Here is a 25,250-nt window from a genome sequence, read left to right on the forward strand (position 1 = left end):
AAAACCCTTCTTGAAATCTCTTTTTAAGGAACTTTGAGCCAGTACATGAATGGATGAACCTTCCCTGTTAGGTGCCACAGTTCACAGTGGCGGAGATGGAGTAATGTGTGGTGGAATGTTTTGTTAGGTCCTCTTTTACCTGTATATGCCACGAGATACTGCTACACCTCTCAAGACCAAAGCAGGTCCAATGTGCTACTCCATGGGCGTCTCTAATAACGTGGACGCTCCGTGTATATGGCTCTTGTTCACATTATACATCTGAAGTACATCTATACAGTGAGATATATCAGCCACAATGGTAAAGAAGTAATAGACGTCAGCTAGATAGAGCAGGCCCGTACTGTACAGAAGTGTGTAGGTGCTTGTGAGAGCTACTTCAGGGTAACGGGGGACGTCCTCACAATGACAGTCGTCTTTTCACACCTCTTTATTAAAACACAACTTCCCCTGTAATTCTTTGCTTGTTGCAGTGTGATAAGCTGTGTGTGCTGAATACATCTCATGCTGTTTACATCACAGATATTATATAGGTCTCACGTGTGTATTGCTACTTTCATATATTATGACTTGTATAGGGTAGTAATGTATCAGTAACTAAGCATTACTTAGAGTAAAACAGGGGCCCTCAGAGGAGCATCTATTAAATAATATTCTTCTTCAGAAAAAATAAGACATATTCGTGAAGGAGCCTAAGCAAGGTCATAGCAGCTGTCATCTCCAGAGGGACTGCTGACCTGGTTAGAGATGTGAATACCGGGGCAGGCGACTCTGAGAGATTTACACTTGTAAGCATATGTGCATGTTCACTGAAAACTGTGCATGGCGAGAACTATTAGATATTCGGTATTCCTGTATTCTCTGTACTATAACAGTTATGAAGCATCTTCTCTTATGACTTTGCGCCAGTTCTCTGTCGTTCCTTCTGGAAACACATGACTAAATTGACAACTGGGTGTTCTCAGTTAGGGATTTGTCGGTACAATCTGACACTATATATGGTGCCTGCTCAATACCCTCCACCTAATGACCTTTATTTATGTTGCTTACTTATATAGAACCATCATATTCCGCAGCGGTTTACAAACATTGTCTGTCTCACATAGGGCTCAGAATCTAAACTCCCTACCAGTATGTCTTTAGGATCTGTGAGGAAACTGGAGCAACCAGAGGACTCCAACGCTGCTAGACATCAGTGCAAACCACTGAGCCACTATCATGCACCCTTGTGACCCTCACACAATATAATGCCCCCTTGTGGCCCCCTCACACTATAACGCCCCCCAATAGCTCCACACAGTATTTTGTCCTCCTTGTGGCTCCCGGGTCATTCCATATCAAGTGATCCAAATAGGAATATTTTTTTTACCTGACGTCTTTAGATTTTTTTTATTTTTATTTTTTATGAAGTACAACTTAAGTTAATTACAAATAAAAAGTTTTGATTTTTTTTCTTCATCAGTTAATTTTTTATAGACTTCTAAAGTTTTGAAAAAGTGTGAATTTTGGCCTGGTATGGCTTTACATTTTTTAACATATCTTGGGCTAGAATTAAGATAAATAGGTGGGAGAGGCATCATTTTTCTCAGAGCGGTACCGGCTTTCATTTGGTATGTCACAAGACGATGTTTCTTTATATTTTGTTTTGGAGAAATAAAATTCAAAATTTTGATGCGCAATTGTGAAAAAAACGTATGTTTTAAAATTGTGAAAAAATGCATTTGTGTTACTTGTGTTCTTGGTTATATTTGTACAGGTTTTCAACTTGGGACCAAATTGGGATCAATTTTTTTTTAAGCCTTGAATCATCTGATTTTATGTTTGTGTGGCTTCTTCCTTTTTTCTTTTCAAATTACAACTTGCTGAATTCAACATTTATATGCAACAATAAAAAAACATAAAAAACAAATACTGTAAGTGCCAGAACAAATACATCTTAGGGCTCGTTCACATCTGCGTTGCCCTCTCCGTTGTGCAGGTTTCCGTTTCCTGCATAAAACAGAGGCAGGAGATGGAAACCTGCAGGAGTCTCTCACCCATTCATTTGAATGGGTGAGAAAGCTGTCCGGCCGTGAGCGGCAGTGAGCGTTTTGCGCTCTCCGCCGCGAAACTGGGTTTTGTAATCCGGACTCAGAGTCAGACATGCAGTACTCTGTGTCCGGATAAAAAAATCCGGTTTCGCGGCGGAGAGCATAAAACGCTCACAGCCGCTCATGGCCGGACCCGGTCTGTGCTTTGCGTCTTCTGGCATGCAGAAGACGGAAAGCACAGAACGGAGACCCGAACGCAGGTATGAACCTAGCGTCATCATCAGAACACGACTTGTTCAGCATTTTCAACCTGAATGCATTGAACAAACCGAAAGAAAAAAGCTGCTCATACCCTCAAGTGCGATTTTCTAAATAGTCTCATCCTAATTATATGTTAACAAGAGTACAAGAACCAATATTTATAACACCTATTTCTACATGTAACAATTGTTTTTTATTATATCACTAAACATGTAATTTATTAAGAAAAATAGTCCAGTAGATAAATCCTCATTCTATAAAATATGAACTAATCAAACAATTAATAGGACATTTTTAAACTACTGGCCTTTTATCATCAATTTGTCCTTTCTAGTGAGTGAAATGTAATCTTGTCCATAAGCGCTTACTAGCAATGGCCATTTCCTTTTGTGTCAAAGAGTATGTACGGCCTGTCATGGTGTTAGGCTCCACCTGAGTTAATATCTGATTTTTGTTGACTTGTAAAATGTCTGGTTTTCTTGGATACACAAAGGATGGTGCTGGACCAGAAGGATGCAAAAAAGTCAATTTTATGTCTTCATTTTCACAATCTTTGAAGAGTACAGTAGCCAGCCACCAGCGCCGATCATATTCACAGGTCACATAACCAGTTATGTCATCCATTGCCAATCTTGTGCCGCCTTCTACCACTTCATGGACTTCACTGTCATTGCTGAATGAAAAAATCCTTGTTTTTATTTCTGTTTCACTATATGGAATGAAAGTGTGGTATTGCTGAGTCCCTTGGATGGGTTCTGCTTCCTGTAACCGATGTTTTAACAAACTCTCCTTCAGATCAGAAGGACAGATCTGAATTCAAGATTTTCGGAATGACACTGTAATAGTTATATTTTAAAATATTATCCCATCGCGATCCCAACTTGAATTTTGGTACAGATGTGGCTAAGGGCATAGCAGGCCCATGTGCATTTTTTTGAAATTTTTAAATAAAACGTTTTTTTCGGAAATGCGTTTTAAAATTTTGCGTTTGCGTTCACATGGGTAAAATATTAACAAAGATACTCTTGTGACATATTTGGTGAAAGCCTGTATAGTTCTGAGTAGAATGGCGTATATTTTGTTTCTCTATCTTTTTTCTAGCCTAAGTTATGAGGAGAAATGTAAAGGCAGGCAACACAGAAATTCGCACTTTTTCAGAACTTTGAAAATCAATTAAAAATCCCAAAAAATTTTTAGAATTTTTTTTCTTCACATTTTGCATTCTCTGACACACTATTACCAAATAACAAAATCTCAAAAGAATTAAAAATATAGAGGGAAAAATCATTGGTTCACTTGACACGGAATGACCCTCCCACACACAATAGAATGTCCCCCTTGTGATTCCCACACAACAGAATGCCTTCCTTGTGACCCCCACACAGTAGCATAGACCCCTCATGTCCCCACCCAATGCAATTCCCCCTTGAGGCTCCCATATATTAGTATGTCTACCTGGTGCCCCCAGTAGACATACTAATTTGCAGACATGATGTAGGGACGTCATTGCATCCAGCTGCTGGCAGCAAAGACGGGGTCTAAATGGTGAGGCAGGGATCCAACTGCACCCTGCTTCACCACTGTACTCCATTCTTAGGAGCTGAAATTTGCCAGGTTTACCTGTCATTGGCTGGGACAGCACCCATGGTTACTATGGTTGTGAGGTAAACATAGTATGGTGGCAGACTCCCCCTCCCCCCTCCTCCCATTGCAACTGTGCTGAAAGTGTTCTACACATGTGCAGTAGGATAGTTAGCTGCATCATTTTTTTATTTACACCAGAGAAGACTCAGTAGAGTAGGGAGCACCACCTGGATGGATTCCTAAGAACTGTGTTGACCGAGCTAGCATGGGTATAGGGTGGGGAGACTTCTCAGAGAGGGTTAACTTAAACCCTGAAGTGGGACTACAGGTTGTTAGTATATATTTAGTGAAAAATGTACGAAAATTAGAAACCCCTTACTACAAATACTAAAATACTACAGATTGGGTTTATTCATATAGATTATGAACAGTGATTCTTATCTATATAAGGATAGGGGACATTAAAGGGATCCCATCATTCAGATCAAATTTTTTGTCCATAACACTTAGGAATAGCCTTAAGAAAGGTTATTCATCTCCTACCTTTTAGATGTCTTCTCCGCGCCGCCATTTGGTAGAAAACGGGTTTTCTTCGGTATGCAAATGAGTTCTCTTGCAGCACTGGGGGCGTCCCCAATGCTGCGAGAGAAATCTCCAGCACCGCCTCCATCTTCTTCAGGAACGTACTCTTCACGTCTCTTCTTCCGGCGCAGGCGGTGAAACTTGTAGGCCTCGGGCAGAGCCGACTGCGCATGCCCGCAGCCACAAGAAAATGGCAGCTTACACAACAATTTACCACAGGGACATGGGCAGCCCTGGGCGTAGGGCAAAATCCTACATCAGGGGTCCTCAAACTTTTTAAACAGTGGGCCGGAAGCAGAGCAGGTTGCACAGACATCGGGAGCGGTGCCCTCCAATACGTAAAGTGAAGTGCACTCCATGGCCTGGCCCGAGCTCCCCAGGAGCTTCATTATAAATGCGTGCCTGCCGGCATTGTCGGCGGGGCCAGACAGAAGTGGTCGGTGGGGCCAGACAGATGTACTTGGCGGGCCGCAGTTTGAGGACCACTGTCCTACATGAATAACCTTTATTGTCTGGATAAAAAGCATCTAAACTAAAATGGCCTCATGCAGTGTTTACTCCAACATCCCTTGTGGATTTGAAGATATAGTTTGATGATATAGTCTATACAGATGTTACAGCTCATCTGTGGCAAAGAAATATATTCAGAGCTAAAGTAACCAGTGGGGCTACTTTGTTAAAGGGGTTGTCTAGGAGTAGGAAACATGGCTGCAACACCTTTGTATGAATCCACAAGAAAATCTAAAATAGGACAGCACTTTGAATAGAGGGTAAGAGGATTTCCGCAAATGGATATAGATCTAAAAGTGATCCATCTCCTCACCAGACCGGTATCCATATCCAAGGAGAGAAAGAGGAATCAGCACTCCAGAAGTTCCAGTACATTTAAGCCATGGTACACAGCCGCTCTCAGGCTCATAGTGGAGCTGAAATGTAGCTGCGTACCATGGGTGAATAAATCTTAGAACGTCTCTTTTGAGGAAACTGGAGTGTCACTTCATCCTTTTCTTGTATGTCTATGTTGTTTGTAGTGTTGCAGTTTAGCATCATTTACCTTTAAAGAGGACCTTTCACCTCCTGGGGCACATGCGGTGTAATACATCACTAGAAAGCCGACATTGTGCTGAATTCAGTGCACAATGTCGGCTTTCCCATTCTGTGCCCCCGGTGAAGAGCTATCGGTCCCAGTACCGTAGCTCTTCACTGTCAGAAGGGCGTTTGACAGTCAGTCAGGAACGTCCTTCTTCACAGTAGCGCCTATAGCGCTGTACTGAGCGGTGAGGAATGCCTCCCTCCCCTCCTGATAGTACTCATCCATAGACGAGTACTGGAGGGGGCGTTCCTCACCGCTCAGCGTCATCACTGGGCAGTAAGGAACGCCTCCTCTCACAGTACAGTGCTATAGAAAGGTCCTTCTTAAGGAGCTGCACTGAAATACCAGGCAACTTGTGGTAGAAGACATCTATGGCAACCCATTTAAGTTAATGCATTCCTTTCTATGGACTGTACACAACATTGCGGTTATCCTAAAATGTCTGGTAGCAGCTGTACAGCAAATGTAGATAATAGAGACTCTGACTGCCAGGACTTGCTGGAAATTAAAGTTACACAAGAGCTGAGGAGCCACAGATTGCAGACTACTGCCATACAGTAATATTTGCATGTCTGTATCCTAAATAGCTATATATAGTGTCACTTTACACCGCTAACTCTGTCTTGATCCATATTTTCTTTCTTCCTTCAGATTGTCGTGCTCTGTTGCCACCCATGGCGTACACTTACAGCTCCTCATCTGCCGCCCCGGTGGGATCCCAGTACTGCGTGTGCAGAGTGGAACTTTCTGTTTCCTGTCAAAACCTCCTGGACCGGGATGTAGCCTCCAAATCTGACCCATTTTGTGTCTTACTCTTGGAAGTAAATGAGAAATGGACTGAGGTACTGTAATGACTGTATGATGTCCAGCTACATTATCTAGCACTGGGGAATTATTGATCACAGTAAATACAGTGGCAGCAGTTCTGAGAAATGAGGCTTTAAGGGAGAGGTATTAAGTGGCAATAACCAGAGTTTTAATGCCCCTGAGGATTAAAAGGTGACCTTAGCATTCACATTCATGTTGTCTCACAGCTCAGAAAATGGATTTTCTGTTTTTGCTATTTTCAATGCAATGAACTTAAATATTAAATTTGAGGTTCACGACATCGATTGCTGTACTGTAAATGTTTACGTAGCACAACAAAGTGATGTCACTAAAGGGGTTGCTTCATATTCTCCTATTATGTAAGTGGATTTACTAGAGAGGTACTCCCTCCATGAGAAAGAGCTGCTGCAAAGAGCTGTTCATCATCAATGTTTAGAAACTGATCAAGAATGATCAGATGATGACTAGGGTGGCTTCATTCTAAAAAGGGTTTATCCACATTAGACAAGCAGACAGTATCAGGCACTATCATTTGTGACGGATCAAACAAAGCTTGTTTAGTTAAAAATCACAAAATAAATAGTGGCCCTATCATAGTAGCCCGCACTGAGATGTGATTACTTATCATGCTTTCTGCAAATTTATATATTAAATGGTACCTGAGTTTTCATGAAAAGTTCAAATATCTGCAGCCTTCATACATGATGCCCTATCAGTTTTCCTGCTGCTAATATACTCATAATGACTGTAGCACATTTTATGTTGGTCTCTGAGACTGTGGGTGTGTACATCAAGGTCCAGTCTGCCCACTCCCCATCCATTATAAGCATTACTGGTTTATTAACATTTCATTCTGTCAGGAGTGACTGTACAATAGCAAACAAATAGCTGAGAAAAGTCTAACTGAGCATATTATAGGATATCCAGAATCCCTGACAAAGGAAAAGAACAATCTATGAGCACAGTCATTAAAGCTGCTTACTGACTGTGAATAATATCTCATTTGTAGTTAATAGAATCACATGGAAGATATATATATATATATATATATATATATATATATATATATATATATATATATTGTGTGTGTATATATATATATATATATATATATATATATATATATATATATATATATATAGTATGTGTATATATATATATATAGTAAGTTGTGAGATGTGGAGAATATTCAGTCTAGTGCTCAGAGAAAGCTGTGCGAGAACAACCCCTCCCATTTGTATTCATTGTGTGAAGAGACCAGTGTCTCATCCTTCAACTCACTTTGAAACCCTATTGCTTTTTAAAGGGGTTCTATCAGCAAAATTATGCCTTATGAGCCCCACATATGCCTGAATAGCCTTTAAAATGGCTATTCAGGCACCGCTAATGTTATTTTAACACCCCCCCCCCTGTTTTAAACTAGTACCCTAAAAAACAATATTCCAATTATACTTACCATGAACGCTGGGCAGTACATGCACTGGTCGACGTCATCTTCGGTCCCGCCTTACGCTGATGTCTTCTTCCAGCGACGTCCTCCCGGACTTGCTCTTCCTGGCCTGTTCATAAAATTGAGTTTATTCATCCATCAAGTACCCCCCAAAATATATTGAAATATTTGGTAAAATGTCCAAGGTTTACTCATTTCTATTTCCTATTACATTTCTGTCGTCTTTCTTTAATAAGGATGATTAGTTGTTGTCCCCCTACGATAGGGGTTGTTGTCACCCATATAATGTATGCTATCATACCATGACATGACTCCTGTTATCCAGCCTGTGTGTCAGTCTTCACATCTAGCATTGTATTCCAGAGGTGGAGGACGAGCATAGCCATAGATTGTACAGTATGGAGTTGTGGGAAGATACAGCCCCCTCCCCTATTTATAACTTTAAGCTGTAAACCAATAAAATGATGAATAAGCAATGTATGGAGGCTTGCTGAAAATGCTACATGGGGGAGAAAAAGGCTTAAACAGTCTATTTCTATAAGGAATTCACTGTCATTTGTATATGTCTATCTTGTAAAACCTTTTCCGCGCTGTCTCGTGATAATGGGACATTCCCAGCATATCTTTCTCCTCCGGACGCTGTGTAGTTGGAGAGCCTCCAAATGCCCTGTTTACTTGTTGCAGTTTTCTTAATACAAATTATTCTGAAAATCAACCCCAGCATGCGGCCTGCCCTGTAGAAATAGGTCACTGCCGTCTTATGAGCCATGTAACCCCTTTATGGCAGTCACTTCTTATGGATTGTGCTCTTTGTCCCGGGTAGTGTTGGAACAAAGTGAAAAAGCGAGAACAAGCCGTTCCGATTTTCTCCTGTTGGCTAAATAAGGCTGGAGACCAGGCTGATAATCTTTTGCGTGGGCAGTTTTTCTTGCACAAAATAGTACAGTAAATTAAGACAGCAGGACCATTTACCCTCACAGTGGGGCTAATTTTATGGTAATTTTTTTTTTTTCTAAGGTTTCTTTATGGCTAGAAGTTCAGAAAACGGTGACCTTTTAAATCTGTCTCTAATGGAACCCGCGGGAGCTTTTATGGGGCCTGTAAAAGTATTTTCACCAGGCGAAAAGAAAGCCGAGTGTTTGTAATATGCAGAAGGAGAGCTACATAATAACAGTCTTTATGTCTATTTGTAGCACATTGTCTGTGGCGCTGGGATTGTAGCGGTGAGCCTTTCCTCCCTCCGCTCCTGAACCCCGTTCTTTCGTTAATTGACACGTCTGTGATGTTAATCTATTTCATACAATGGAAAAAGTCATTTTCTTTATTACATTTTTTTTTATTATTTTATTCCAACTTTTTATTATATATATATATTATATTTATATTTATTTATATATATATATATATATATTTATTATATATATTATATAATATATATATATATATATATATATATATATATATATATATATATATATATATATATATACACCAACATGTTCTATCTGGAGCTAAAGAACATCAGACAAAGAGAATGACTAAAAACTGACAGAGGGTCTATTAATGTGGTCGTCTCATCGTGGCTACTTTATTCTGATTGAGAGTTAGATGTGACTATGGCAGGCATAGGGTGGACTACTGTCCGCCTGAAATGGAATCTGTTTTTTTTTCAGCCGTAGTTGACTGGAAAAAAAAAGTGTTTGGCATGACCAAATTTGTCTCATCGTTTACCACTTTACAGAATCACTGTGATGTTTTTTTGTATAGGCAGCTTAAATGGGTTTTAGTCAGTAATAACATTAAGTAACCCTTATGGTCACATGCTCCTTCTGCTTCCGCAATGTTATGGGAGTGCCCCCCATACAACTCGCCAATATCCCTCCACTGTTAGAAGAGTGGGCCTAAAAACCTAGCATCATCATGGGGCTGTGATGAACGCCCCCGACAGTACTCTTCCATAGCCTTGTACTGTCAGGGAGCATTTCTTAGAGGACAGTGATGACACTGAAGAGTAAGGCCCGCCCTTCTGACAGTGAGGAGATATCGGTGTCGAAATTAATGGCAACTATACATCTGGCCCCCAGGCGCATACCAGCAAAGTTAACAGTACGCTGAATTCAACTAATCTGCAAAGACATCAAAGGTCCTCTTTAAATTAAAGTGGCACACCCCTTTAATTTGTTAATATATTGAGTTGGTGAAAGAGAAGTTGTTGCCAATGAGGTCGCTGCTTTCATTTTCAAATGATTGGTTGCCATTGACAATAGGTCTGGCAGTGAATTGAGCAGTTTAGCAGGCAGGAGAGGATCTGATGACTGGAGGCAGAAGCATTTTTCGCCGGTAAAGATTCTTATATTCACCTGAACTATTCATGGACAAAAAAATGGTGAAACGACAATTACACTTTTAGGCTAAGGCCCCGACGTAGCGAAACTCAGCAAAATAATGCTGCAGAAAAATCTGCAGTGGAAACACATTGAGGTTTTTTTTTCAGCAGCGTTTTCCATTGCAGGAAAACTGCTAAAACGCAATGGAAAACTTTTTTTTTTTTTTACAGAGTTTTTACTATGTGGAGCCTTAGGGCCTGTTCACACAGAGTAAACGCGCGTGTATTTTGGCAAAATACATGTATAAAAATAAGACTCCCATTGACATCAATGACATTTTTTTTATACGTGTAAAAATACACATCAAAATACACGTAAAATGTCATTGAAGTCAATGGGAATCTTATTTTTCCACGTATATTGTTTACACATGTATTTTTCCAGAATACACGCGCGTTTACTCCGTGTGAACGGGCCCTTAGAGTGGAAGGAATCTGCAATTGAGGTTCCTAATGGAATCTCCAAGTAGGTGTGAATACAATCTTAGCAGAAATTCTAAAAATTGACCTGAAAAGCAAAAGAAAATATCCGTGTAGAGTAAATTTATACCCAGATTTAGAGATGAGCGAACAGTGTTCTATCGAACACATGTTCGATCGGATATCAGGGTGTTCGCCATGTTCGAATCGAATCGAACACCGCGTGGTAAAGTGCGCCAAAATTCGATTCCCCTCCCACCTTCCCTGGCACCTTTTTTGCACCAATAACAGCGCAGGGAAGGTGGGACAGGAACTACGACACCGGGGGCATTGAAAAAAATTGGAAAAAGTCATTGGCTGCCGAAATCAGGTGACCTCCATTTTAGACGAATAGTGGATTTCAAATCCGGGTCATATGAGAATGTGAACTTTGTGACTATGAGACAGGGATAGCTGTACAGGCAGGGATAGCTAGGGATAACCTTTATTTAGGGGGGAATGTTATTAAAAATAACTTTTTGGGGCTCTATCGGGTGTGTAATTGTGATTTTTGTGAGATAAACTTTTTCCCATAGGGATGCATTGGCCAGCGCTGATTGGCCGAATTCCGTACTCTGGCCAATCAGTGCTGGCCAATGCATTCTATTAGCTTGATGAAGCAGAGTGTGCACAAGGGTTCAAGCGCACCCTCGGCTCTGATGTAGCAGAGCCGAGGCTGCACAAGGGTTCAAGCGCACCCTCTGCTCTGATGTAGCAGAGCCGAGGGTGCACTTGAACCCTTGTGCACCCTCGGCTCTGCTACATCAGAGCCGAGGGTGCGCTTGAACCCTTGTGCACACTCTGCTTCATCAAGCTAATAGAATGCATTGGCCAGCGCTGATTGGCCAATGCATTCTATTAGCCCGATGAAGTAGAGCTGAATGTGTGTGCTAAGCACACACATTCAGCACTGCTTCATCACGCCAATACAATGCATTAGCCAGTGCTGATTGGCCAGAGTACGGAATTCGGCCAATCAGCGCTGGCTCTGCTGGAGGAGGCGGAGTCTAAGGTCGGACCTGAATGGAGACTGGTGTGGAGCGATCTTAGACTCCGCCTCCTCCAGAAGAGCCAGCGCTGATTGGCCAATGCATTCTATTAGCCCGATGAAGTAGAGCTGAATGTGTGTGCTAAGCACACACATTCAGCACTGCTTCATCACGCCAATACAATGCATTAGCCAGTGCTGATTGGCCAGAGTACAGAATTCGGCCAATCAGCGCTGGCTCTTCTGGAGGAGGCGGAGTCTAAGATCGCTCCACACCAGTCTCCATTCAGGTCCGACCTTAGACTCCGCCTCCTCCAGCAGAGCCAGCGCTGATTGGCCGAATTCCGTACTCTGGCCAATCAGCACTGGCTAATGCATTGTATTGGCGTGATGAAGCAGTGCTGAATGTGTGTGCTTAGCACACACATTCAGCTCTACTTCATCGGGCTAATAGAATGCATTGGCCAATCAGCGCTGGCCAATGCATTCTATTAGCGTGAACTGAGTTTGCACAGGGGTTCTAGTGCACCCTCGGCTCTGCTACATCAGATTGCTACATCTGATGTAGCAGTGCCGAGTGTGCATCAGATGTGTAGTTGAGCAAAACTGACTCAGCACTGCTAAGTCTCTGCATTCACATAGGAATGCATTGGCCAGCCTTCGGCCAATCAGCGCTGGCTCTGCCGGAGGAGGCGGAGTCTAAGGTCGGACCTGAATGGAGACTGGTGTGGAGCGATCTTAGACTCCGCCTCCTCCAGCAGAGCCAGCGCTGATTGGTCGAGTTCCGTACTCTGGCCAATCAGCACTGGCCAATGCATTTCTATGGGGAAAAGTTAGCTTGCGAAAATCGCAAACTGACAGGGATTTCCATGAAATAAAGTGACTTTTATGCCCCCAGACATGCTTCCCCTGCTGTCCCAGTGTCATTCCAGGGTGTTGGCATCATTTCCTGGGTTGTCATAGTGGACTTGGTGACCCTCCAGACACGAATTTGGGTTTCCCCCTTAACGAGTTTATGTTCCCCATAGACTATAATGGGGTTCGAAACCCATTCGAACACTCGAACAGTGAGCGGCTGTTCGAATCGAATTTCAAACCTCGAACATTTTAGTGTTCGCTCATCTCTACCCAGATTTACTGCTGGCTGTAGCCTTACGCCGAATATTGCCAGGAAGTGTGCGAAGACAGGAGGAAGGAAGCTGCTGCCAAGCAAAATAAAGCAGACTGAATGCTGTGCTAGTCCAGATCTCCACCCTGCAGCACTGCTAGATCACTGTGCAAATGCAAGGTGAAAATAACTCCTTAATGACTTCAGCTTTTCATAATGGCTGGTTAGGTTCCTTAATCCTCTACCTTTCTCTCGGTAGAGTTTACACCAATGTTCATACAGAGTTTGAACAAAATAACAGAAATGCAGTGAGGACTGACAGATTTTAGAATACTGCAAGACTTAGGCCTCATGCACACGACTGTACAAGGGAATCTCATCCACTTTGCAGAGACCGTGAAATGCTGTGGCGTTTCCTCCATGGCCAATCCTCTGGCTTTACACAGTTTTTTCTGAAGTTGTATTTTGTTACATGTGGCCTTAACCTTAAAGGAGCTCTATCAGCAAAATCATGCTAATAGAGCCCCACATATGCGTGAATAGCCTTTAAAAAGGCTATTCAGGCACTGCTAAAGTTATATTAAACTACCCCCAGTTTTAAAATGAAACCCTAAAACAGAATATGATCAATTTACCCATCGTGCACGGTGGGCGGGCATTCAGGGTCTGCCGTCTTCTTCAGCCACGCTTCCTCTTCCAGCAATGTCCTCGGGTCCCGTCTAACTAGCTAACTGACATTGTTAAAAAATGGTGCGGGTGCATGCGCAGTAGCATGCTGCTTCTACTACGGCTACTGCGCATGCGCCAACGCCATTTTTTAATCAATGTCAGTTCGCGAGTTAGACAGGACCCGAGGACATCGCTGGAAGAGGAGGCGTGGCTGAAAAAGACGGCAGACCCTGAATGCCGTGTAAGAAATCGCAGCGCGGTCACACTGCGATTTGCAAATCATATCTACGGAAATGTCGGCGGCTTTCCTGTAGATATAATGTTAAGAGAAAGTCCGCGGAGGAAAACTCTGTGAACTTTCGCTTAAAAGCGCTGCGGAAAGAACTGCAGTGCGTTCACGCTGCGGTTCTTTCCGCAGCGCTTTAGCGCTGCGATTATGGCCCGTGGGGCCTTAGCCTTAATTGGGAAATGTAGGAGAAAGCAGCAAAAAGCTTTCACTTTTTCCCCCCACAGCATGTTTTAGCAGCGTAGACTATGAATCCCCATTCTTAATAAATACCCCCACAAATCTTAACACTGGGTTTTCATGTTGTAGCCAGAAACCATGTTTTAGGTTAAAGGGATTCTATTATTAAAAAAAACTGTTTTTAAACTAAAAGCATGTAGGAATAGCTTTTAGAAAGGTTATTCATTTCTTACCTTTTATTTTTCAGGTTGGCGCCGCCATTTTTCAGTTTTGTCTTCTTTCTACATTATGCAAATTAGTCTTCAGAAAGTACAGGGGGCGTTCCCCCATTCTCAGAGCACAGCTTTGTCATCCATTCCAGCGTCGCCTCTTTCTTTTGCTCCTGACTCGTCTCCTCCTCACTCTTCTTCTTGCACGAGACCACTGCAAAATGGAGAATAGAACAGCCGACTGCACATGTTCCATCGCCATTATGTGGTGGTCTTGTGTAAGAAGAGGAGTGAAGAGGAGGCAACACGTCAGGAGAAGAAGAAAGAGGCGGCGCTGGAATGGAAGACAAAGCTGTGCTCTGAGCATGGGGGAACGCCCCCTGTACTTTCTGAAGAACAAATTGCATAATGAAGAAAGAAGACAAAACTCAAAAACGGTGACGCGAACCTGAAAGATAAAGGTAGGAGAAGAATAGCCTTTCTAAAGGCTATTCCGACCTGTTTTTAGTTAAAAATCAATTTGTTTCAATGATAGAATCCCTTTAAGGCCCCATGTAGTAAATTGCAGCTTAAAAACACATTTTTCATTGCATTTTCTCGCAGTGTGTGGATGAAATTCAAAAAAATCTCATTCACTTGCTGTAAGTCTAAGGCCCCACATAGTGAAACGCAGCTAAAAACACAGTGGAAAAATATTTATTTTTTTCATTGCATTTTTGCTGAGTTTTTCTCAGCAGATTTTCTTCCCTTATTAAACTTATAGGGAAAATGCCCGTGTTCCGCTGGTATAATTGACATGATGTAAATTTCAAAAAGGCAGCTTTTTCTCAGCTGAGTTTTTTTTTTGCAGCATATGGATGGGATTAGCCAGAAACTCATTTACTTTGTATGTACTGTACAGGCTTTTGTTTTGGCAGCAAAAAAACACTGCGTTTCTTCAACATGGGGATTCAGCCTAAATAAAAAACGCTGCATTTTACAGTAGCTGCAAAGTGGATGAGATTCCGTCAAATCCTAGGCACACATTGCAAAAAAAATAAAAAATCTGCAGCAGAAATGCTATGTTTTCAAAAATGCTTGCATTTTTGTAAGTCACAGCATGTTAATTTTACTAGAGTCAGAAACTGCATCACAAAATCTGTAAATTGTGCGTTCTACTTGGGCAGCAACAGCAATGCTCCCAGGGCTGAAGGCCCGCCCCCAGTGCACCATTTGCATAAGACTTCAAAGTTGCTTTTCTCCAAATCTACAGAAGAGACATACATTGCAAGTGTGTGTAGTCTATCATTGTCATGTGCCCTGTAACACGGAAATGGACATAATGGACATAAACCTGCACCATAATACATCACTTCTCAAAGTATTCTTGCTGCACCAAACTCAGTGGAGCAAAAACTTGGAGATGGTAGAGGTGGTGAAAGATCCATTTAAGTGGAGGCCCCACGCTGAAAAAGCATTGCATATTACAGTACCTGCGAAGAGGATGTGATCCTGGCTAATCCCATCCAAACATTGCAGGAAAAATTCTGCAGTGGAAAACATTTTCTGTCAGCTGTTTTCAGTTTTGGTATAATAGAGCCAGCTCTGCTGACTTTCTGTGAAAAATGCTGTGGAAATTTCGCGATGCGTTTCCGCCATAAACAGCGCCTTTTTTTTTTTTTTTTTTATAAAGCGAATCACTATGTGGTGCCTTAGCCTCAGAGTGTTGGTCTGGTTATTTCTACCTATAAATGCCTACCTTTACCACTTACCTTTCATTGCCTTGTTTCCTGCATTGTAGTCATGACTGCACAAATACAGGGGGTATGAGATTCTCTAAAATCTATTATCTGTTGTAAGGTAGCTGTACGCGTGTATTCTGTTTAATCCATTTTTATCAAGGGTTTTTCAAATATAGGGGAAGGGGTAAACAGGGATAGCAAGTAACAAGAAAACCGAGGCTCGCAGGCCTCTCCGTGACAATGCACGTGTGTATTAGCCAGATTTCCCGGATTGAGCTTTATGCCCTAGCATGCTAGTTATTTTTGATGGTAGGAGTCCCTGCCTCCCAGCTACGTACTGACCTGTACCAGTTACAGTATGGGACAGTATGTGGCTGGCAGGCAGGGACTCCTAGTATCATAGATAACTGTATTGCTAGGAGTCCTGCTCCCTGCAGGTAAATCTGGCTAACACATGGGTTGCGTGCAGCTCCCCTTAGCTCTGCTGCTCTATTCTTCCCTAAGGCTGTATTCACACAGAGTAACGCCAGGCGTTTTTTGTGTGTTTTTTGCACATAGCGCCGCGTTTACGCTGCGTATACGCCGCGTTAACGCCGGGCAACGCCACCGCTAAATAGCGCGGCGTATACGCGGCGTAAACGCGGCGCTATGTGCAAAAACCACACAAAAAACGCCTGGCGTTACTCTGTGTGAATACAGCCTTATAGGTTACACTGAAGATCTGCCCATTCAGACTGGCTACTATACAGAAACACAATCCCTGCACAAGTTTACAAGGAAGTCATGGCCTGCGGATTTTTGTTACAATGCGGATAATATATCTATAATGTCCAGATGACTACAGAGCACTAGGTGATAGTTGCCTGTACACTGAGGAAATGCTGTAACCCCATTGTATACACCAGATACCTATAAGAAATGGCTCCAGCCAGCAGCTTGTAATGCTAGCGGTGGGCAGACACGACAGGGTTAATTGTCTCACAAGATAATTAGACTTATAATTTGGTCTGTTTTTACCCAAAACATTGGAGCCCTTTGTCACTCCATCCTACACTTCTCTAACACAATCCATCCTAATTGTTACAGCTATCATTACCGCTCTCTAGTAATCCATAAGCCCAGCTCTGAAATCTATGTGCATTGTTATTTCTGTCAATAGAAAGGGCAGACAGCGCACAGCTGCACAGATATTACTGCAATGGTCGCTCAGGGCCCTGTGGCGGGGCTCATCTCTGGATCAAAAGAATAGCCTTGTGCAGGAGGCCACAATGCATGTTCATGGCAACATTTGCCATTGATGAGACTGACATGAGTGTAAATTATAACTGCACTACGGACATTATTATTCTGACTCTACCGCCTACCATGACCCTTTCTCTCTTAGAACAGGACAAGCCAGACCATGTTTCAGTAGGAGAGAAGGTCGGTATTACTCGAGGACTAGTTGCCCCCTCCCCTTTATAGAGTTGTTAGTCTATGTTTTTTCTAGAAGTAGCACAACTTTTGTCATGGTATTGACCCAGAAAATGGTTTAGGCCAGTGATGGCTAACCTTATTAGCTTGGTGTATAAAAGCATATACAGCATATGTATATGGTGTATGGTGTATACAGCATAAAACGCTCAAGGCTGGACCCGGTCTGACAGGTTTCTGTCTTCTGTCTGCAGAAGATGGAAACCTGATAACGGAGCCCCGAACGCTGGTGTGAACCCAGCGTCAGTAGCTGCCGATTGAAAACAAATGCCCCCCCCCCCCCCCCCCCCCCGTTTATTCCATGACACACCACCTGAGGCCATCACCTCAGGTCGTCTCATGCAAGGTGAGTCACGTGTCAGCCGCACACGTATCATAGGTTTGCCATCACTGGTTTAGGCAATGGGCCACCCTGTGCGGGGGTGGGGTGTTTCAAATGTCAAGAGTTGATGCTCTTTGGAGTACACACGTACTAGCACCGTCAGGAAGCCATATTGTTTGATAGTTTTGCATGAACTTCTCAGATTAAAGATGAGCATTTATTCTATTCAGTTTTATCAGTCAATATGAATAGCCACAGTTAAGTAACAAACAATATGGCTGCTCATCCTATTCTCACTTTTGTAGAAAGCCTTGCCCCACAACAAAAAAGACAACTATTTCTGCCCTACAGAAGATAATCCTGTTTGAAGCCAGTCACTAGGATCTATTTGTTATGGGGTGATACACAAGTAACCTATTAATGACATGCCCTACAAAGATTATGATGTGATTAAAAGTGGGCATGCTCTGTACAGATGAAGCATGGAGTTATTTCTTCTGGGGAGTGGCCCAAGGGACGATGGTTTTATGATAACATATAAGCAGAATAAATGATGATGTTATTGATCTCTTCTAGATTGACAGAACGGAGACAAATGTCAATAATCTGAACCCCGTGTTTGCAAAGAAGTTTACAATCAACTACCACTTTGAGGAGGTGCAGAAGTTAAAGTTTGCCATTTTTGACCAGGACAAGTCAAGCACCCAGCTGTATGAGCATGACTTTCTGGGGGAATATGTGTGCACGCTGGGATCGGTGAGTGGCACCAATTTGTACACATAGGGATAGCCATACAGTCCAGTTTGTAATTTAGGTTTGGTTGCCGTTCTCCCGTGAAATAGTCAGATGTGACATTTCAGCAATTGGACATAGATCAAGTTTCTTATTTTGCTTTCTTGAGTTATGTTTGTATTGATCCCATTTGCTTTGTATGCTTTCTGACAAATTAGAAATTAGATTTCAGACATAATGCATTCAGTTCAGTAGAAAATACAGCTCTAATATGGAAGCTGAACTGAATTTTAGACTTCAGTGTTAGCATAAAGTGAGCTGGTGCTTTCTGCTGCCCTATCTGAGAGGAGAGAAGCTGAGCTTTGTAAGGAATAGGTTTATATAATAGAGGGAGAGAAGCTGAGCTGTGTGAGGAATAGGTTTATATAATAGAGGGAGAGAAGCTGAGCTCTACGTTTGTAGGATTTGGAGCAAGATTCCTGGGTAAGAGTAAGGCTAGATGAGTGCTTGCAGGACTTTTCTCTCCACATTTTTCAGGCAGAAACCTGGCAGACCCCAATATAGTCTGTGGGGTCCGAGGGTAAACGCTTTTTAAGCAGATTAGGTTTCCATTTTTTGGGTCTCCAAGCAAATCCGAAGAATGAAAATCCAAGAGCAGATGTGAACCTAGAGTAAATCCTGACAGGAGTCCTACAAGTTACTATGGAAGACCAATCCCAAACCTGGACCACACAGTCAGAAAGGCAGGATCCAGAAGGAAAGAGGGCACAGTTCAAGCCAAGTGTTGAAAAAAAATCCACAGTCATTTATTCCAGAACGATAAGAATAACACACAACGCCATTTTGGTGTTGCACACCTCTTTCCAAGCGCAGACAGGTTATAGAGTGCGGTGTACTCCAAACAACCTCTTATATGTGGTTCATCTATTAACCACTCCCTGTTTGCAGGTGCAACCTTGTTCACACAAAATATACAAAAACAAACAAATACTTGAAAAAAACATACAAATATAAATCTAAACAGTAAATAAATACAAAAATAAAACATGCCGCTATAAAAAGTAGCTCTATGCTGCATTCCACAGAGTGAACTCATCCCCCAACACGTGTAGCGTCTATAGCACTTAACAGAGCACACGCAAAACCACTTTATCGCGCTATTCCATCGAAACTTCTAAAAAAGACTGTACTACAGTGTTTAGTCTCTCTGTTTAAAAGATATAAATGGCTTTAATTGGTGTGTATTGAGTACACTACACTCTACAACCTGTCTGCCCTTGGGAAAGGGGAGTACGACCCTGAATCACCCTGCTGGCGTCGTGTGTTATTTTTATTGTTCTGGAATAAATGACTGTGGATTTTTTTCAACATTTGACGGGCGTTGTGCCTTCTTTCCTTCTGGATCCTGCCTCTCTGACTGTGCGGATCCAGGTTTGGGATTGGTCTTCCATAGTATCTTCTAAACGCTCTCGGCTCCAGCTATATACCTCAATTGTGGGGAGCTTAAAGACGTAGAAGGTTGTTGTGTCCAGCACACAACCCTATAAGGTGAGAGCCCATACTTTATCTTGCATATGAGCCTCACCAGTTACTCTCATTGTTACGCTATGCACTATTCATTTATTTTTAGGACTCCTAGGAGTGTCAGTGGGAGTCCTGCTTACCCTGCCCCCACACACAGTGATGGATAGCTCTTCCTTTATCAGTGTGTGTACTCAGAATCACTGTGAGGACTGAGTCAGCAGGACTCCCACTGACTTTCTATGAAGTTGCTCTGGTTTATACTCAGAGACCTTGTTCCATAGGAAGGAGTTGGGGCGGGATATGTTTTGTATTAAAATGCTTTTCTTAAAAAGCTGTTCAAGTGTTTGAAATAAAATCTCATTCCGAAATATATACATGGGTCATAAACCGGGCCTAGCATCTCTCCCTCTACCATATCCCACTGTCTGCTACAGGGCAGGACATCAGTGGGCAGGTTCATTTTAAAGGCTTTGTATGGCAGGACCCCTTTCAACCATTCTTATTTTGGGACTATTTGTAGTATTGCAGCTCAGCCCCATCCACCCATTGTAGGCACTTTGATGATTATATTATGGGACTGCATACCTAGCAATTTCCCAATATACTATCATTATTGTGAATGTGGGTTTACATTGTGGAGTGTTCCAGTATTACCCAACACCAGCAACTGAACACTGACACAGGCGAGTAATATACACAGTAGTAATGTGCACTACACTGCCAGAGTACAGGCTACTGTAAGTACAATATCCCATATATCACTATATCTAATTCCTAAATCCTCGTAATAATATAATTTGTGTCACCTCCCATGTTATCAGACCCTCCAATACTCAGTTGGACAAATTTCCCAGCATGCCCCACTATGGAGGTAGAGATGGACGCCTATGCCAATTGTCTTCTGTCTTGCAGTCAGAGATTGTTAGATACTTGTCATACTTCTACATACAGCAAATAATCTATTTTTTTAATGTTTTCTTTCTCAGATTGTTTCCAGCAAGAAGGTAACCCGACCCTTGGTTTTAGGAAATGGGAAGCCAGCGGGGAAGGGCGTCATAACGGTAAAGAGGTTTCTTTTTCTGGACCGCCTGTGTCATTTTAAAAGCGGTTTGAACTTCATACTGAGATAATGGCTCGATTATTCCACCGGTGGCAATCATTCTGTTTCTAGTAAAAGCCGCAGACGTGCATCATGGCAACAGTAACCTAGCAACAAGATCACGGCGTCAGGATAACAATATGCTGCGTGTTCCTCTATGTATGAGACAGACTCAAGTGCACCAATTGTTTCATTATTCCTGCAACTTTGTAAACAAAGTGAACAGTGTGCGCCGCAATGGCTTTTATATATATCATGGGAAAATGTAGCGAAATGTAACATTCTTGTATAGTCTGGCTATTCTGATGGAAATGTCTCTTATTACAGGGAATTGGTAGCAAATGACAGATAGAGGGGGGAGGAGGATAGATAGATAGATAGATAGATAGATAGATAGATAGATAGATAGATAGATAGATAGATAGATAGATAGGTGTATTAATGGATAGATGCATGGGTAGATAGATGGATTATGATATAGGTAAAAGAATGGATGGATAAATAGGTGTATCAATTGTGGAGAAGGTAGCTTGGTAGCAGCAATGGTTCGGACCCAACCACTCAGAGACAGGGACTCTGTCTGGTGCAAACAGATTTATTTGGAAAAATAGCAAAAATAAATAAATAAACATTCACGTCAGGCACAGAAAAAGCAAACATAAATTACAGCCTTAATTTCATGCCAAACGGCAAACAAAATCCTGCTCGTCCGAGCTCTAACTAAACAGTAAAAAATTAACTATACATGTGGCTTACTACCAACCACACAAACAAAACAAAGTAGCACAGTACAGTCTCACCAGACTCGCAGTGTCAGGACAGACCCAGTCGCCTCCTCTCACTCACAGGATCTGCCCTGAAGTGCAGACTTTACAGCCTTTATGGCCCAGTAATAAGTCCAGGATCCACACCTGGGGCTGAGGCCTATTCAAGACATGTCCTGGACCACACATAGGTCAGAAACCCGGGGCTGATATACCAGGACTCCAACACTCTGCCTAACACCCTCTCACACAATACATAGGTGTATAGATGGATGGATGGGTAGAACCACTTAGTAGCATACAGTAGCAGAGAATATTTTGAACACTACCTAGCTACTATGACCTTAATATTGATTTCTTAAAACATGTAGCATAGGGTAACATTAATAAATTACACTAAATCACAGAATTCATCACCCTTTGTACGTTTCAAGGACAATCCTATGATAAGCAGTATATCTTTGGCATGTATACTTAGTCAACCTGTAACTTCAGAAGCCTGGGATCTGGCTTTATGTCAGAAATCAATATGTGTTCACTGTACAATGGATGTCCTGATCAACCTTTTTACTCATATTACAGTGAACACAGGTATGTTGGACATGTGCATGTATTAAATGTTATGACTTATTTTTATCTGCAAAAAAAGGTTGTTTTTTTTTCTCTTGGTAGAATATGAGTTCTAGTCCTTAGATCAGTTCCTCCAGGAGGTACATGGTTCCAGAGCTATTGATCTCACTCGGCTGATCTGATCAAGCATGTTAGAAGGGAAGTTAGGGGAAGAGAGCTGTAGGCCAAATGACCATTTATTTGACCTATCTGGAGTAAAACAGTGCTGGAGTAAATATATCTTATTCCTCTGTTAGTCCTCCTGGATATTACTAAATTAACAACTGTGTGTTACCAATTCATTTGTCTTACACCCATTGATATTGTCCAATGATAACAGAACGCAGCAGACTACATAGGGATACATCTTATTGACAGGAGGAATGGCATCATTCAGTAGTGTACGGTATTTTTCATGCATTTCCAGAAATAATAACAGAGGAACTCCAGAATTTTTATTTTGTGGAAATAAAAGCATTTACTAAAATAGACATGTATAGATCTGACAGGTCCTCAGCAGGGGACTCTCTTTTATGACCTTCTTTCTTTTATTAATCTATATGTTAAACCTTAGAATTTATATTTGGCTGTTCTCTTTGCCTATATTTTCAGGTTATTGCTGAAGAACTGTCTGATAACAGAGTGATAACACTTTCCATGGCTGGGAGGAAGCTGGACAAAAAGGTGAGATCTCACATTGTTCTCATGTCACACATTATTATTACCACTTGCGGCTGACCAGATGCCCATTATTCCCTATTTTGTGGATTGGCAGAGGACAGCCATCAGCATGACTATTATATGCTCATGTCATTATTTTTTTCATTTTACATTTGAAACATTTTTTAACAGGATTTGTTTGGAAAGTCGGATCCATTTTTAGAATTCTACAAACAAGGAGATGATGGAAAATGGATGCTGGTTCATAGGACAGAGGTGAATGTGTATTGCAGTGTTTTGACTGACCTCTGTGTAGGTGTAGTCAAGTAGTCTGAATAAAATGGGAATAAATGTCAGTGTATTTATCTGATGCTAGGTTCACACTAGTGCTGCATCTCCGTTGTTCTTATCCGTCAGAGGATCAGAACAATAGAGAGGCGGACTGCTAAAAAGAGCAGTTACAAATGACTATATTGACTATAATGGGGTCCATCAGGTGTCTGCTGTTTTAAAACTGAAAGCAGTGGAAGAAATAGTCCTCCATGCAGGACTTTAGCCTCCACCTATGACACAGATGTGAACTTAGCTTTACATGCATTTGATATGCTTGTTGGTCAGGACTATGGAGTTGGGGCTAGTTCAGATGGAGTTGGAAAGAATATACTGACTCCGATTACAGCTTTAAATTAAAACGATGATATAATAATTAGTCATATAATTCTTCATATTAGATGTATAGTGTGTTATATACTTAGTTTCATAGGAATTCATCCACTGGCTTGTTCCCAGAATTAGCCATTTCTGCAGCAGTCCCAGTCGGGCTGTAGAAAAATACAGTAGGCGAAGTTGGTGGTTTGGCTTATGGACTCCCCTGCCCTGCTTGTAATGTCTGGAGGTATTAGACGCGTCTTTATCAGTCTTGAATCTAGGTGTATGAAGGCCATAGAGTTGCTAACCATATAGAATGTTTGGCCATGATCCCCAAGTCTACTAGACTCTGGTTTTGGCTTTACAAAAGGTATGCAAAAACCTGGACATTTAAACGTTCCTATATACCTTCACATAAAAAACCCCGTAACAAGTGACTATTGACAGTGTAGTGTCTATATAGCAATGGTTGTGAGGGGTGCACAGCCAGTCACGCGATCGTTAATTCCGCCATCTTCTCATGAACATTACATTATTGTCAGGAATACAAACCCAGATTACACGAGGGGACACAAGCAAACAATAATTTTTACACCCTCATAAAATATTTGATCAACAAGAATTGAGCAGTTTGTGTTTTGCTATATGACTGCAGTGGGTGGGAATGAGCGCTCATAGGAATGATCATTCAGGAGATCATCGCGCTGTATAAAAGGCCCTTTAGTATTCAGTGAAACAGAGAACAGTGTTCTCACCTAAGATGTGTTGGTTGTGTTCTTTCAGCTTTTATAGATAATGAGAATGATTTTTATACGTTTTTTTTTTCTTGTTATCAGGTGATAAAATACACGCTGGACCCTGTGTGGAAGCCGTTTACTGTGCCCTTACAGTCTTTGTGTAATGGAGACATTGAGAAGCCTATAAAGGTTACTTCTGCATTGATCGCAGTCTTGTGCTAGTGTTTACCTGTTATGCAACTTAACTGACAACGTTGTGTAATATGTTTTTACAGATTGTGTGCTTTGACTATGACAATGATGGAGGACATGACTTTATTGGGGAATTTCAGACTACAGCAATCAAAATGTGTGAGGCTCGCGATGCCATGTCTGTGAGTACCCACCAATGTAGCAGTTTATTCTGTGGATATGACCTGGTTCAGTTTTTAGGAGGTGATCTAATAGGTTAGGACAAAAACGGGCTGTTCAAAAAAGTAGGTAGTAGTCACTGCTGTAGTTAGCAGAAGACTGCTGAAACAACAGAGCGGAAGAGATCAGCTGAGAACTGCTCCCCTTCACTTGTGACCGCCATACTTACAGATGTGAGCAGACAGTGTACTAAACGTATAGCATGTATAGGAGTCCATACAGCATTCCGCAGAGCCTATCACAGCCCAGGGCTCTGCCTCTTCATAACTATCACATGTCAGATGATAAAATGAATAAATGGTTAATTTCGTCATAGACCGAAGACAGACGTGTGTCTGAATAAGCCCTTAGGCTGGGTTTTCATGTTCAGATTTTTTTTTATGACATAATCTATTGTGGATCATACTGGGAAAGAGCATATAAAAGACAGATGTTCT

At 41.8% G+C, this 25,250-nt stretch overlaps 1 protein-coding gene across 1 annotated transcript in view; it reads left to right on the forward strand.

The window, feature by feature from the left end:
* The window catches only part of CPNE2 (copine 2), an 80,055-nt gene that overhangs the window by 33,783 nt on the left and 21,022 nt on the right, over nucleotides 1-25,250 (forward strand). Inside the window, exons 2-8 of the mRNA XM_075281909.1 lie at nucleotides 6,202-6,392; nucleotides 18,206-18,385; nucleotides 20,872-20,946; nucleotides 22,970-23,041; nucleotides 23,210-23,293; nucleotides 24,502-24,591; nucleotides 24,678-24,776. Coding sequence (XP_075138010.1) covers nucleotides 6,225-6,392; nucleotides 18,206-18,385; nucleotides 20,872-20,946; nucleotides 22,970-23,041; nucleotides 23,210-23,293; nucleotides 24,502-24,591; nucleotides 24,678-24,776 — 768 coding nt within the window. The 5' untranslated portion in view covers nucleotides 6,202-6,224. The remainder of the gene's footprint in view (nucleotides 1-6,201; nucleotides 6,393-18,205; nucleotides 18,386-20,871; nucleotides 20,947-22,969; nucleotides 23,042-23,209; nucleotides 23,294-24,501; nucleotides 24,592-24,677; nucleotides 24,777-25,250) is intronic.

The sequence above is a fragment of the Leptodactylus fuscus genome, chromosome 7 (assembly GCF_031893055.1).
Source record: "Leptodactylus fuscus isolate aLepFus1 chromosome 7, aLepFus1.hap2, whole genome shotgun sequence".
In the NCBI taxonomy this organism is placed as follows: Eukaryota; Metazoa; Chordata; class Amphibia; order Anura; family Leptodactylidae; genus Leptodactylus; species Leptodactylus fuscus.